The 16,207-nt window shown below is 46.6% G+C and overlaps 1 protein-coding gene across 1 annotated transcript in view; it reads right to left on the reverse strand.

Moving 5' to 3' along the window:
* Positions 1–3,224: 3,224 nt before the first annotated feature.
* DOK4 (docking protein 4) overlaps positions 3,225–16,207 on the reverse strand; it is a 150,261-nt gene continuing 137,278 nt past the window's right edge. Inside the window, exon 8 of the mRNA XM_086947787.1 lies at positions 3,225–6,781. Within this exon, the coding sequence (XP_086803913.1) occupies positions 6,663–6,781 (119 nt within the window). The 3' untranslated portion in view covers positions 3,225–6,662. The remainder of the gene's footprint in view (positions 6,782–16,207) is intronic.

A 16,207-nucleotide genomic window follows, 5' to 3' on the forward strand; every position in this document is an offset into this window, starting at 1 on the left:
AGCCAGCCTCCCCATACCAATCACAACGCTGCAATGCAGTGTTGTTGTAGGTAAGCACCCAGGCTCCCCAGACCAATCACAACGCTGCAATGCAGCGTTGTAATTGGTTTTGAGCGTCCTGGTACAACGCTCAACCAGGGAATGGGGGCCTGGGCATGTTCTACACGCAGGCTGTAATGCAGGAGAACGGGGAAAGTGTGCATGACAGGTTGGGCAGCCTTAGAGGTCCGACCAAACAGTCATTGCACACTTAGGAGCGGGCAAACCTCCTCCTCTGCCCTGCTCAGAGAGCAGAGCAGCCCCGCCCACCTGCCCCTAAAGGAAACATAAAATGATACTAACTTAAAGTTATCATTTTATATGTCCTTTACCTTGCACTGCTCAAAATCAGTGAGGCGATGCTCCTCCGCCAGAGCGGAGGAGCCACCACTGGCAGTGTGTGACAGGTCTGTTCAGTTATCCCATGCCTGTTCCTTTGAGGGTGTTTGGTTTTTTGGCTGTAAAGTGCTGGTGATGGGCAACCCTAATAGCAGATATACTTTGTGAATTTAAAACATATAAGTTACTATATACTGCTGTCCCCTGCATATTATAATTTTAGTGTTATTGTGAGCCACAGCTGTTATGTTTGGAAGCACATAACTTTATAATGCTAGGGGCAGCTAACAAATCCAGAAGCAACAAGTGGGTTAATCAGTTCTTGTCCACTATGAGTTTTAGATGAACTCATATGGATATGATAGCTAACTCTGTGTCCCTGTCTAGTCTGAACACAGACCATTAAGCCATAATGTTCTGTAAAGTTAGAGAGTTGAGTAAACACTACTGTCTCAAAACATTTTCATTACAATGATTCATTTGATATGGCCTTGTAGTTTGCTGGGTCGATGGACTGAGGTTTTCATTTTGAGGAGAGGTCTAACGTAGGAGGTTTGCAGCTCAGGTGGGAATGAACCTGGTTCCAGGGGCTTGAGAGAAGGCATTTGAGAAGGCTTGCCTGCACAGGTTGAGCGAAGGATAGCTTTAAAGATTATTGGTGGTGCTAGGTCTGAAGGTGATGCTGATGGTCTGGCTGAAAAGATAATATTGAATACATCTTTTTACCACAGGGTATTGAAAGTTTGAATTCATTGAGTTTTGTGTTCTCTCTCTGTGGTGGTTAGGTCATATGTTGTTGTAGTATTGTCTGTGCTCTCAGTAAGGTAATTTTCAATCATTTTCATTTTTTAGATCACTTCACTGAAGATTTTGTTATAAATGTCTGGTGATTGTGGTGTTTCTGTGTGTTTCACACTCAGATTTGCGGAATTCTGTTCGAATTTAAGGAGTTCTCTAGAAGGGCAGTCTGCATCAGTTATGCATGTAAGGTAGTGGTGTCTTTTTGAGGTTCTAATGGGTCTTTGGTAGAGCGGTGTAGTGTGCTTTTGTCTGTTTCATCTCCTGGGGCCATATTATGAAGCCTCTGCTCCCATGACGTATTATAGATACAGGTGCAGAGGCAAAGAAGCTGCCAGTGCGCTCATTAATGGCAGCCCTCTGGGGGGGAAAAGAAGGTTCTACAGACCACCCAGACAGGTGCAGTCCCTTACTGCACCTGCCTGCAAGGGGATCTTTATCCCCTCTTAAAAAGTGCAGGCAGGTTGCTGCCAGCCCAGTAAAACACGGAGCGGCTGCTTCAAAGCTGCACCCTTTTTTCACTTGAATGCGCTACCCCTGAGCACCAAGACTTCGCAACTGCCCTTGGAGCAGTGCATTCAATGTAATAGGATGTACTTTCTCTGTTTGCACCCGGCGCACCTAATTTTAGGTGCACCGTGGAGCAAACAGGAAAAGTGTGCCCTAAGTGTAATAGGGCTCATGATTTTTTCCTTGGAGTTTTCATTCTTGATATGTTGACATTAATCAATGTGATGTGCTTCTTGAGGTCAACCCTGGATTTAGTTTTTCTTGGTATCTGTTTGTCCCGTGCAGTGGAGATCCAGTTGTAGAAGTTGTGTATGTCTTTTCAGCCCCGTGTTTTTAGGGCTCGCCTACGCAGCGCACAACCGCTGCTTTGGAGTGACCTTTTGGAATCACTCCGTACTTTTTTGGAAACTCGTGCATGTACTGCACTGTTTCCAATGAGCCCTCGTGCATGTCCAGCGTTTACCTTGCGGGAGCGAGCAGCGGTGCCATCTATTTGCAATTAAGAATAATTTAAAGGTTTAGACAAAGTTCATGGGTGCCTAATTTGCAGTGCTATTCTCTAGGCACTTTAGATTGACATGAGGTAAACTACTTTAATCCATCACCATAATCAGTTCCAAAGCACACGTGCCTAGACGCGAGCCAATTCACAATAAGAGCTGCATAAAATGTTTTGTTCATTGTGATATGTTGCTTTTTATTTTCATTATTTATTGTATGTCTGTCTGCATACCCTAGTGGAAAATTGATCTCGGTGGTAGCAGAGGTAGAGCTATGTAGGAAAAATAAATGCTGTTTACTGGCTAAACAGTTTCAGAATCAAATGACCCTGACATTTGGAAAAAGTGCGCTTTTCTATGACGTGTGAAGTTATCTGCGTACAAAACAATGTTTAGGCAAAGCATCTTGGTTAAGTAACATTTTCGTTTCTATGCGGCCCAACTTTTGGGGCATAACATCCTTGTTCTGGATAACTTGAATAAAGAAATCAGAAACATTGTCAGAAATATCTGGAATGCAGTTCTGATCACCCATATTTCATGGCAGGTATTTTATGTACGTCTTCTTAACCCCCATGCACATGTATTGCACACTGATCTATCAGCGGTTTCTTTATATGATTTGTGAAAACTAAAAAGGAACACTACTGCTAGTATTAGAACTTGACTCTGTCACATACTATAACAGACAGTTTCTGTCAATAAAACTTTATATATGGGATAAAATACGCCCTACTGTACATTATAAGAATATTGCAAGTCACTGAGGAGTTCTGTGACCATAAAGAGAAATGAAGCAGAAAGTGGAGCTCCTTTATAAGGCCATGGAACTCTGAAGTAACTTGCAATATCCTTTGACCGTAAGGAAGTGGGTATTTTATTTGTTATATTATATGGTCACACCATCGCCCTTCCCACAAGCCACTTACATTTCTGGTGGCTTGCTCTTTCATGTGAAAAAGATGCCATGGCTGCAGACATGAAGAATAAGAGCGAAATCTGTAGTGTGAAATTAAACACATCAAAAAGCAGTTGTAATTTGCTGCACAAAGATCCTAGGATCAGTTTAATATAAGTCAGAGTAAACAATGCTGTAGCTCAAGATGTGTAGAAACATGCATAGAGATTCTTTCTTTCCTGTAATGGCCTATAGCGTTGAAAAATAAACATATTGCCATAAATAATTCCTTCCTGCTGATCGCAATTCCTTTGGGAAAACGGATATGAAAACCAAAGTTCTCATTTGGATTGTCTCTAAGTATGCTTTGTGGTCTGTCTTTCATATTGACTGATGGTTCTTACAGGACGGATTACATCACAACTCAACTGTAATAACTTATTGCAGTTAAGCAGCAATGTCATTTAATTATTATTATTAGGTGACTAACAACAGTCACAACTCAAATGTAATAATGAAATTGGAGGATTTTATGTAGGGATTGTAGGGTCCCATGAATTATACTTCCCTGTTATATTTCCTGAAATATGGCCATTCTGTCACACTTTTAATGTCATTGTAGGCACAGTGTGCAGATGGTTATTTCAGGTGGTGACTTTTGTTTGAATATTGGTGTATTTGGTTTGAGCACACGCGCTTTCTGTTGACTGGTTGGCTCACATGCCAATAGCTTTGGGCTTATATGATTGACCAAAGAAACCTGGTGTGTGCTGCTGCCAGTTTTAGCATACCCCACACACTTTGCCAAAATGGTCCACCTATTTGACCTGCAACCCTTTATTTCTGAAAGGTGGGGAATGTATCGAGAGGCTATGTTGAGGAGGCACCATGCCCGAGATGGACGGTTAGGTCACTCTATGGTATGTTAAAAGAAGACCCGTTCGTACGTACGTTGCCAGCTCTTTTGATTTCAGATTCGCCATTGGTGTAGCCATAGGTAAACTTGGCTACATTACTGGTGTCCCTTGGTTGCCAATGGTTAACCACCACAGACACGTAAGCACCGAAAGATCAGATGCTAAGAGCATTGAAGTCCTTGATAGATAGAGCAAAGATTGGCAATTTGCCAGAGGGAACGTAGAAGACGAGCCCCCTACAATTGTACACCATCACAGCATGACAACTAGGAGACTATCAGAGTTGTGGTGTGTCTTGAAGAAGAAGCATGGCACTTTTAACAGTATTTAGCACTTTTTTTTAGATGAATTTGATCCACATTTTACCAGGATCAGAGAAGCCCGTAGAGGGGGCAGGGGGGTTGTGAGTCAGTAGGAACAGCAGCTCCAGGCCAGGTAACAGCAACTGTTCTTTTATAATAGGCAGCATATTTAATCTGGCAACACTAGTGATAGCACAATATGTATTGCTTCAAAGTTGAATAAAATAAAAACATCCGACAAACTACTGCTTTCCTTACCAGGGTGGATGCTTATAAGCTTTGTGTCACTGCACACTTAGCAATGTAGTGTAAGCTGATGTCAATGCTTCATCAATGATATTCACATGTACGGCCGCAGCATCAATCTTTCAGCAACAGTTGATGCAAAAGGAATTTACCCACACGGCCCCAGCAACAGTTATAGTAGCATTGAACTATGGTGCATTTTTTAGTTAAACACTGCTGTCTTTAGGTGCAGATATTCTCTAGGTTGATAGTTTGGGCAAGATTACAAGTAAGGCAATAATTATAGGATCCAATAACAAGCATTTGCAATGCAGTAGGTCTCGCATTTACGAGAGTTTGAGCTATTGGCATTGTAAATTACAATGCTTTTTATTTATGTGTTGTTTTTAATACCGATAAATAAAAGGCATTGTAATTTAAATGCCAATACCTTAAACTCACACAAATGCAAGACCTATTGCATTGCAAATGCGTTCAGCGGCCGTGCTGTAAAAATTAGAACAAATGTTAAGAGTGAGCGTGGTCTGCCTGCAACAGCAAGCAGGACAAAGTTATATGAGAAAATAGTGCTCGGAGGCTGTAATTAAAGCTTATTTAGTAACAACACACGTAACAGGAGCTGTCGCCATGGGAGGTTACAAAATGAGACAAGGCGGTACCAAGAAGGGGCTACTAAGCCTATCGACCAATGAACAGCCACGGTTTACAGTAGGCAATGACACAAGCCAATGAAAAATGTGGGTGCTGAGTGGGCGAAGCTTCAAGTCTCTACCTGAATACTGCATGTCTCGTACAGCAGTGCATGCGCTGCCCAGGCTCGGCCTAAAAATGAGACACAGAGGTGTTCTGAATGAATCGAATGCACTAATTATCTTATAGTCAATTTTGAAGAATAACGTGGATTATGGTGCCACGCATGCCAATATTTTTGAATCGTTAGGCAGTGCCATGAGCTGTGACAAAGGTAGTATAATAAAATGACATCTTGGGCCACTCATAAGCCAACTCAAGACCTCCATATTTACCATATGCTTATTTAGCAGGCCATTAATAATATATGCAAGTGCAGCAATTTACTGTCTTTCTTGGTTTCTGAGCTGACAGAAGGCTAAGCCTAAGAAGCATCTTTTCAGTCATTTCAGAAAATGCCCATGCCCAGGATTACACCAACTACGCAAAAGGGTTTAGATGACAGGATTTCACCTTAAAACATGTAGCCTCCAACCACTGCATATTGGACTAGACCAACAGGGCCTGTCTGTTTTTAACTAGAGCCCTTTGTAACTAGCACAAAAGTAGGGAGTGGTAAGTCCTGCATATTGGGTTATACTTTCAAGAAGGCCCCTTCATGATTTCCATACATAATAAACCACCAAGACAAACAGGAGAAAGGAATTCAACACAGCTTCCTGTACATATTTCACTCTCAGCTGTTTTTGTCTTCCTTTTATTTATTAAGTGCAAAATGAGGCCTTAACAAGAACTCCAGTTCCTCATGCCTCTGGCTTTTTTGTATTTAAATAATTGAGCTCCTCTTTTTAGGGAGAGCTTTATAAAGTGACCAGCATACCAAAGGCTGGCAAAGTCAAGTCTTAACCACCCCGCGGCTTGTATCGGAGACGCACTCCCATGCCAAAACAAGATTCCATATGAAATTGTTCAGACCCACTGGAAAGTAGGAAATGTCTGTGCTGGACCCTGGAGGGCAAGCCTTGTATCTCCTGTTTTGCAACTCTGTGCATATCCATCAACCATCCCTTGGAGAGAAAGCAGTTCAGTTTAGTTCAGTGCAGTGGGCGCTGGGCTGCAAGGCTATGTGCATGTAGCTGAAGACTAGAGGCAAGGTGTTTACTCTGAAATGCAGCCCAAATTCATCTGTCGTCGCATTGGGGTGAGGTGCTCTTATGTCCTTGAAGCAGTCCTGTGTGAACCTTCCAGAGTCGCGCCACTGCAGGGAACAAATGTATCTCTCTCCCTCACTCCCCTCCTTCGGTCCCCGAGCCTCCTGGGAATGTATTGTGATCCGGAGCAGCAGCTGATGGCATTGACTCCATGGAAAGCGAGGTGCCTCGCGTGCTACATCATGGCTACCCAGCCAGCTTAGATGGACTGGTCACTGCGTGGAGGGCTTGAAGTCCTTCCTTTCACTCTTGGAAGACTTTGGCCTCTCCAGGGACAGTTTGGTGAGGAGGTCAGACTCGGAACAGGCCTGGGCACCTAGGAAGACCTCGGCTGTGCAAAAACAAAAACACAATAACATTTACTTCACTGTAGAACTTATTCAAGTACCACATATCATTAGCATTCCTTAGAACACAATCTCCTTCGTACAATATCTTAAACTAGAAAGGTAATTTAGCTGTGTACCCAATATTATACTCTGACAAATTCAATATTAGTTGAAAGTGGAAAAGTTACTTTAATCCTAGTACTCCAACAAAAGTTCCATCCTTAAATTCATAAACATTACAATATCTCCACAGTAGTGTGAAATCCTGAAATATGTTTTAATACGAGATGTAGTTTTTACCCCCGAATCATTTTCTTATGCCTATCAGAGGTGATCTTCTTATTCCATACATGTAAAGCCAAATTTGAAATAGAACCATCTATCAAGGTCGGTAATTCTTCCTATAAAATAATAGAAAAGGATAAAAAAAAAGAAATGGCAGTTCCAATGTGATGTGAGGTTTTGGGTGAATAACTGGGAGTGGCGATCTTAGCATCCTTAGTTTTAACATGTTAGCCTTTGCTTAATGGCTCGTTTGTTGGTTCAGTGACATATTTGTATCAGTCACAAGGACCGGATTTCAGACTACTTCAGTTGGCCTAGGGTAGGATAAGGATGAAGAAACTGGTATGTTCTCATACCAGAAGGAATTTGGTCTTGTCAAAATTCAACTTCATGTAGTTTGACGACATCCACCAGCAAGTGATTAAGAGGGAATTTGTAAAGGTGATTATGCCATCAGCCAAGCCACAGGGTAAGTTTGATAGTTGTACAGTCAGTTGTTCATTGTCGCCACACATATAGAAAGAGCTTCCCATGCCAGACAGAAGATTTGCCTGTGGAAGCGAGTAGATGTTAAACTCTAAGCTGCTAAACTGTAAGAGCAATAATATTGATCCTTGGTGCACACCACAACTGAGAGGATTCGGCTTTGATCTGCGCGGTCTGATAGAAAAGATATGAGCCAGTAACGTATAGTGACTGATATCTGGTTATTAACCAGCCTAGACACCAGGATGCCACAGTCAAAGGTGTCGAAGGCTGCAGGTAAATTGAGTAATCTCCAAGCCCCTGCTCCACTTCTATCTACCATTGGGTTCAAATCATCTGTATTGAAGACTAACACAAGTTCTATACTTCTAACTTGGTGAAAATCAGCATGCAGAGAACTTAAAATGTCATTTGATTCCACAAATTCAGATAATAGTGGGGAAAAATCTCGCAATTTTGTTGGCAAGGAAAGGAATTTAGGAAGTAGTTCAATAGTTGCCAAGTGTCTCGATATTCAAAGTGGATTGTATAAGCAACAGTTTAAATACTGCATGTTTCCAGGTGGCATGTACTCGCCCTGATTACATTATTAAAAATATGAATAAACGGGGGGCGTGGCTAGCAGCCGACGATGGCGGCCGCAGCTTAGGGAGGCTCCCGTGGAAAGGCGGCATCCCGCATTAATCCGTCATCTACATCCGAAAATTATTGGTGTCTGAAGGGGCAGACCGTGTCAGGAGTCCTTGCGGCGCTCATCGGAGCGTTCCAGTGACAGGGGAGACTGGCGATCGACTCGATCCGGCTCGCGGAGCAGAGAGGAGGAGGGGCCTGCTGTCCTCCAGAGAGCAGCGGTGTGGAGCGCGGCTGGAGTCCGAGCGGAAGTTGAGCATCGGCGGGCGGGACGAGGCGGAAGTGCTAGTCCTGCGGACAACCTGCCTGTCGGCGACCGGACCTTGGACGTAAGCCCCAGGGATCAGAGGGGCGACTTGCGGAGCCTAGTGGAGGTCAGCACGCCCGCAGTTCCGGCGCGGCAGGACAGGCACAACTCGGCAAGCTCCTGGAAGACGACGCCGCCATATTGAGAGACGGGCCCCTTCAACTCCTCAGGTCCCATCATCCGCTCAACGATCGGAGGCACCGCACCGAAGCACGAAGGAAGAGCGGCGGTTACATCCAAGTAGGCGGCGATTGGCAGCGGAGCCGGCGGTGAGTACTACACAGCCCTCCCCCATCGCTCCGCAGAGCAGAACTGAACACGGGCGCACTTGGGGAGTCGGGGGCATAGCGGAGAGGAGCGCCGGACATAAGCAGTTACTACCGCACGCGGCGGTGAGAAAACGTAGCGCCTCACCCGAGCTGACAATAAAAACAGTATAGCGGAGGGGATTCCCCATAGCTTCCCGGCAGACATCTTACCAGGCACGAACACTGTTGAGCACAAGGCGAGCTGCACTTGGGCTGGCCTTAAACTAGCGAACAACACTGAATGCACTCCGATTGCCACCTGGGGCAGCCACAAATAACGAGAACCAGACGGGGGACACTGGCACTGAGTGATAGTTACAGACCCACTAAAATCGCCGCAGGGCTCATCTCTCTACTGGCTTTGACTCACCATATCAACGGGGGACCGCAACGCCTACAAAGGGAAGACCATGTCCAACAGAGGGCCCAAACACAGGGCAGCACAAGCAAAATTAAACAAATTTGCATATGAACAACAGACACCTCCCCAGGATCAGCGCAAACCCACGGGAAAGACAATGGACGCGGAGAGTGCAAAAAAAGCCACGCTTGAAGACGTAATGGCAGCGCTGGCCCAAGTTTAAGTCACGGTGGGTGCCACGGCCACGGAAGTAACATTGATAAGGGCGGACCTCCAGAAAATCAACGAAAGGGTCAAGCAAGTGGAGGTGGTTGCTAAATCCTTAGTAGAAGACGTGTCCGAACTGCAAACAGCCGTAGAAAGGCTACAAACGGACAACAAACTACTCAGGGACAAACTGGATGATCAAGAAGGGCGCTCACGACGCAACAACGTCCGAATCTTAGGCGTGCCGGAATCGGAAGACTCGGGCGCCCTTGACTTCTATGTGGAGGATCTGATTAACACCAGACTCCAACCGAAGGGACTCTCCAACTTCTTTTCGGTGGAGAGGGCACATAGGGTCCCGGGAGGGAAACCTAAACCTGGAGGTCCGCCAAGGCCGATACTTGCAAGGTTATTCAACTTCAGAGACCGTGACGCCATCTTACAAGCGGCGAGAGTGGCACCTCCTATTCAGGTCCAAAACTCACGGATTGCCTTCTTTCCAGACTACACGGCCGAGGTGTCAAGAAAGAGAAGGACGTTCCTTGAGATTAAAAAGACGCTGAGAGAAAAGGAGCTGCCCTACTCGATGCTCTTCCCGGCCCGACTGCGAGTGGTGGCAGATAAGAAAGTGTGGTTTTTTGATTCCCCAGATGCGGCTCGGGACTGGCTTGAGGGTTGGCGCACGACAGAACACTCTAGGAGATCACAAAGGTCCAACTACAGCCACAGAGACGACAATGGAACTGGTTCCCAAACATCAGGCCGGGGGGGAGCGGGGGGCTCCCCGCCCCACGACCCTACCGGCGCGGGCGGAGAAGAATGACTTGCTCTCATGGTCCTGGAATGACAATACTTGCTGAAGACTACATAAACAGTGCGAAAGCTGCGAGCAGACTCTGACGCGGGCGGGCCCCAGAAGCACGCAGGGATGCCGCTAGATCGGGGAGACACTCTCCCCCCACACGCAAGTACTCTGGTTAAGGGGAAGATTAAGCACTCTGCTCAGTTGGGGGGGCGGGCAGTTGAAAGTCCGTTAGGCAGGGGTGCAGGGAGGGGGGGAACGGAGAAGGGGGCGTTTTGTTACAGTTAGGAATTCACAGGTATGGTCAACGAAAAAGCAATGCTTTCACCTGAATCTCCAGATGATTGGTAGAATGGGCAAAGACTGGTCTCCTTGGCTAAACCCCCCCTACGTCCTACTGAAGGTACATGAAACACACACTCAAGACTCACACTCACTCCACCACACCATAGACCACACTACGCCAAATGGCTGAGAACCAGATCCCTGAGGCAAATGGAATAGCCTCGGAGTCACGGCACTCATCACTGCGATTGCTGTCTTGGAACGTACGGGGGCTGGGGGACAAGGTGAAGCGGGGCCTGGTGCTATCCGCACTTAAACGACAGAAGCCCGCCATAGCGCTACTGCAGGAAACACACCTGACTGGGGGGGCTACCAAAGCGATGGATAGAAAAGGATACAAGATGGTAGTTTCACGTCAGGATCCAGGGGGACTGGTATTTTGATACAGCGGGCCTCGCGATTCATCCCTTTACAGACCAGGAAAGATGATCAGGGCTGTTTTGCCGCGCTACAGGGGCAATGGGAGGGTAGGCTTCTTAATATTGTATCAGTCTATGTACCACCGGCGTTACACTCGGTGCAGCTTCCAAAGCTGGGTGACTTTCTGCTGACTCTACCTGAGGGAGAAGTTATCCTAGGGGGGGACTTTAACGCCATAGTAGACACACAACTTGATAGATTCCCAGCATTGTCTCCCACGACAGGGACCCCCCGCCTACAGCGTTTCTTGACGGCTATGGGCCTTACTGATGTGTGGAGATTCCTTCACCCTACTCTACAACAGTACACATTTCATTCCGCCCTTCACGGAAGTATGACGAGAATAGACCACTTTCTGACCCTGGGGGAGGCACTCCAACTTGTGGACGCAGTAGAGATCCATCCCCGAGGAATTTCAGACCACTCACCAATCTCTCTCGTACTCTCCTCCCACGAAAGGTCCCGTAAGCGCGTTTACCCCATACACGCCAACTATCTAAAGATTCCTCAGGTCCGCAAGGCCCTCAAAAGAGCAACAACACATTACTTCAATGAGAATGATGGTTCAGTGCGCTCTCCCGTGGTACTTTGGGAAGCCTATAAGACGGTCTTGAGGGGGCAAGCCATAAGCTCAATCACGAGACATAAACGGGAACAAACGCAAGAGTTGGATACATTGGAACTGACGCTACAAACCTTAAAGACAGCACACGAACAACACCCGTCCCCAGCCTCCTCACATGCACTTGACATACAGCAACAGTTGTACAGCGATCATATGCGCTTTCAGGTACGGAAACAGATAACTGACACTCAGAATCGGATTTATGAGGTAGGGGACAAAGCGGGGAGAATGCTAGCTTGGCTAGACAAACGGGAAGGGAACTCCAAGGGAATCCAACGGTTGAAGGATGGTCAAGGAAAGGTATACATGAACCCAGCACACATAGTAGATCAGCTCGCCAGTCACTTTGAAGGGGTTTACACCCCTGGAACCGAGATCACCCCTGAGATGGCTAGGGAAGCATTAGCGCCAATAGAGGTCTGAACATTATCACCGGAAATGTCCGATGAATTGGAGGCAGACATCACTGAGGACGAAATCCAAATGGCAATAGCAGCCCTAAAACCAGGCAAAGCACTGGGCCCCAACGGCATACCTATAGAATGGTACCAAGCGACACCGGAAACTCTTAGCATACATTTGCTAGGAATGTATAAGGATTGTCTAGAACAGGGTGCACTCCCTACAGACCAGAGGATGGCGACAATAGTGGCCATCCCCAAGCCAGGGAAACCACCTGAGGACTGCTCCTCCTATCGCCCCATCTCACTGCTTAATGCAGAAGCCAAAATCCTCGCCAAACTCCTGGCAACTAGGCTCCTACCGCATTTGGCACCCCTTGTGCATCCGGACCAGTCCGGATTCATGCCCCACAGGAACACGGCGTTAAACCTGCGTAGGCTGCACGGAGTAATGGCCAGGGCAGACTCAATCACGTCCCAAGCAGTGGTGTTGGCTCTTGATGCCAGGATGGCATTTGACCTTGTGGAATGGAACTATTTGTTCGAGGTGCTGTCACGGTTGGGGTTTGGTCCCCGCTTTATAGCATGGGTTAGACTGCTATACACGGACCCAGTTGCCCAGGTGGTGGCGAACGGGCACATTTCAAGAACATTTTCCTTGGGGAGGGGTACGAGACAAGGATGCCCCCTCTCGCCATTGTTGTTTGCGTTATCCTTGGAACCCCTTGCCACTCTTATTAGAACCTCGCCCTTACTGACGGGAATACGTTGGAAAGAGGGTTGGGAGGACCGACTGTCGCTCTATGCCGACGACATGTTGGTATATCTCACGGAACCACACACTGGGGTGCCGGCCCTATTACACCTCTGTAATGATCATGGGAGGATCTCCGGGTACACGATAAATTGGAACAAGTCGGAACTATATGTCCTGAAGGGGCAGCTCCCAGCACTGGCGGCAGATTGCCCTCTGAAGGTAGCAGGCTCCTCCTTTAAATATCTAGGTAACCATGTAACCAGAGACCCTACAGAATTTATGGCCAAAAACCTGACTCCCCATTTGGACAGGTTCAAACAAGATGTCAAGTTCTGGGCGGGACTACCGCTAACGCTGTTGGGTAGGGCCGCATTATACAAAATGATGTCACTACCCCGATTTCTGTATGTTCTTGAGAACACACCCTACCAAGTGGCCCCAAGATTCTTTCAAAAAGTGGCAGCATTGGTCTCCAATCTCCTGTGGGGTAATTTACCGGCACGTATCGCACAGCCCAAATTACACAGAGGATGGTACGACGGGGGCATCGCGTTGCCTAATTTGAAACTGTACTATTGGGCAGCGCACCTTAAACCCATCAACCAATGGCTCCATGCCCCACAAACTGAACCAGCCTTTCAGGCCGATAGGGAACAACTGGGCACTAATACCATGCTGGCCCCGTTGTACGACCAACGCAAAATCCGCAAATTGGTGGGCCCCACCAGACTAACTGTGACGCTCTGGCATGCCTCGACAGCGGCTTTGGGCTGGAAGGGGAAAATAACGAAACTCACCCCGCTATGGGATTCCCGAGCTTTGGGCAGTATGAGAAATAGCAGGGGCTTTTCCCACAGGGATTCTATAGGGATATCCACGGTGGGAGACCTTTGGGAGAGGGGAGAGGTGTTACCTTTCACAAGATTGAGAGAACTGTACAACCTGAGTGAAAGGGAGCTCTACATGTACATTCAGATACAACATGCACTGCTGGCTGTCCTAACCCCACACACAGACTTACCGGAGTCTTCCCCACTGGAAGACCGCTTGCTTACTGAGTACATGCCCGAACGGGCAACGTCCCTCACATATCGTAAATTACTCAACAACCTACCAGACCCACTGATATCCCTGAAGGAGAAATGGGAGGGGGACACTTGTGAGATGGACGAACATGAGTGGAATGAAGCAGTAGCATCACCTAAAGAGGTGGGAATCTCGGCCCGGATGCGCCTAGTTCAGATGAAGATATTGCACAGGGTCTACTACACAAGAACCATGCTACACCGCATCCATAGATCACAACACCCTTATTGCCTTCGCGGTTGTGGGGAAGAGGGCACATTTATGGGAGTGCCCCCAGATCCGGGAGTATTGGAAACAGATCTTAAGCACCATATCACAGACACTGGAGGTATCATTGTTGCCCGAGCCTCGGCGGTGTTTACTCAATGTGTGGGAACCTAATGATCTCACCAGACACGGCCAAATCTGGGTAACAGCGGGATTAATGGTAGCCAAGCGCGATATTGCACAGCGATGGGGGGCAGCAGAAGTACCAACCAAGGCCCAATGGTGCCTAAATATGGATAGGGTGATGATAACAGAGAGGGCAGTCTACTCCAGTCGGGCCTGCCCAGGGAAGTGGAACAAAATCTGGACTATATGGAATGTCTACAGAGGGGAAATTTGTGAGCCCTTAGCAGAGGAGGAACAGGAAGAATCTGAAGGGGAAGAGGTTGATAGCTAGTACTCCCACGGAACAACATTAAGGGGTTAATACTAGACGTAGGGGAATCCCCGGATAATGAGCTGTCACAGGAGTGCGGTAGGGGGGGAGGGGTAAGGACACGGGCAGGTTGAGAACACTTACATATGGTCACTTGCGCCGGATGGCACAGCGGGCGTGGGGGGAGACACTGAGGGACTACATTCTAAGGGGAAGCAGTTAACGATCGTCACTAATCTACGAATGATCACATTGTGATTCCGAAATTTTGGTTTGGTTTGTTTTACTGTTGTTTTCAAAAAAGACAAAAAGACAAAAACCTGTATAATTTTTTTTTTTTACTCAAAATGCATAAGCTGTACCTTTCAATATGGCATTTCTGTAATTATCCTCCAATACAGGTTATGAGTAAGCAAAAGTTTGAATGCTGCACAATGATTAACGAATTGCAATAGCGGCCAGCCCGTGGGGTTGTAGGCATTCCGCTGTGTAACTTTGAAGGTACAATAAAGGTTTTGAAAAAGAAAAAAAAAAATATGAATAAACGTATTTGATTAGGATAACATGTACAGCTTCATCCAAGTTGTTAAGGCGATTTCATCTGAGGAGCCATCAGCCCGCTAGTAGATCCTGCTACCTAAATTGACCAAAATCTTGCTAAGGAAATTACGGTTCTCTCTTTTTCCAGGCTATGAGTAATACAGATAGGTTCTGGTAACGGCTCCTTCTTAATTTCTGCTCTAATTTTCTGGATTTTATTCTTAAAGAATCGGGCAAGATCATCACAAAATTCAGCCGATGGCTTTAAGGAATACAGGCCAATAGTAGGTACTTGCATTTTCTTTAGAACCCTAAAAAGCTTTGTTGAAAAATGAGGGGCCTCTAACAGTCACTCCGAATAATATAAGGACTTTGCCTCTCTTATTCTAACTTGATAAGTTTTATTAAAGTGGGCATTTTAGGTTTGAGATCAGAGTTACAGTTTCTGCTCCATTTCCACTCAAGCTGTCTTGCTAGTAGCTTAAGCTCACATAATTAGTGAGCATACTGAGACAGAGGAATAGCAGAATTTACAACTCGAGTCATGGGTCTATACCCTGCATGCCTTTACCCTGCAGGCATTTCGTCTCTGTGATCTTTACAATACGTTGTAATATCATGCAGGGCTTTACCACATTTACAATGCATGCTTCTATCTTGAAACGCTTTAAAGTTTGATATTCTTCCATAAATATATATCAAGACAATACTCTGTCAGAAGATATATAACATTTGTTTTCGGCAGTGACTCCCAAACCTTACCCTTTTTTTCCTTTTTAAACCCCTAACCTCCCTTAGCTTTACCCTCCCCAAAAGCCTAAAACAGCTTACTTTCTTTTACCTCTATCCATCCCTGAACTCTAAAAAAAACACCTTAATTAATTAATTAATTAATTAATTAATTGCAAGTTTATATAGCGCTAGGATCGACTCCCGGAGGAGTATCTCCGCGCTTCGACCGCTGCGAAACCCTTCCTGGCTTCCCTGAGAGATGGTCCCTTAGTGGGTATCTCCAGGGTGAGACCAGGCATCCCCGGCGGTCTGGTGGGGCCGTTAGTGAAGATGAGGCAAGCTATATGCCCAGAGTTACCGAGTGTGATCGCTGATCAGAGTGGGCACCGAGGCGAGAGAATTATCGAGTCCGCTGACCCTGGTCCAGAAACCTGCCGCGTCGGGAATCGAACCCTGGTCCCGGGCCGTCCTCTGCTCTCGGGTCTGCCGCCTC

Source organism: Lissotriton vulgaris, chromosome 12 (assembly GCF_964263255.1).
Source record: "Lissotriton vulgaris chromosome 12, aLisVul1.2, whole genome shotgun sequence".
Classification (NCBI taxonomy): domain Eukaryota; kingdom Metazoa; phylum Chordata; class Amphibia; order Caudata; family Salamandridae; genus Lissotriton; species Lissotriton vulgaris.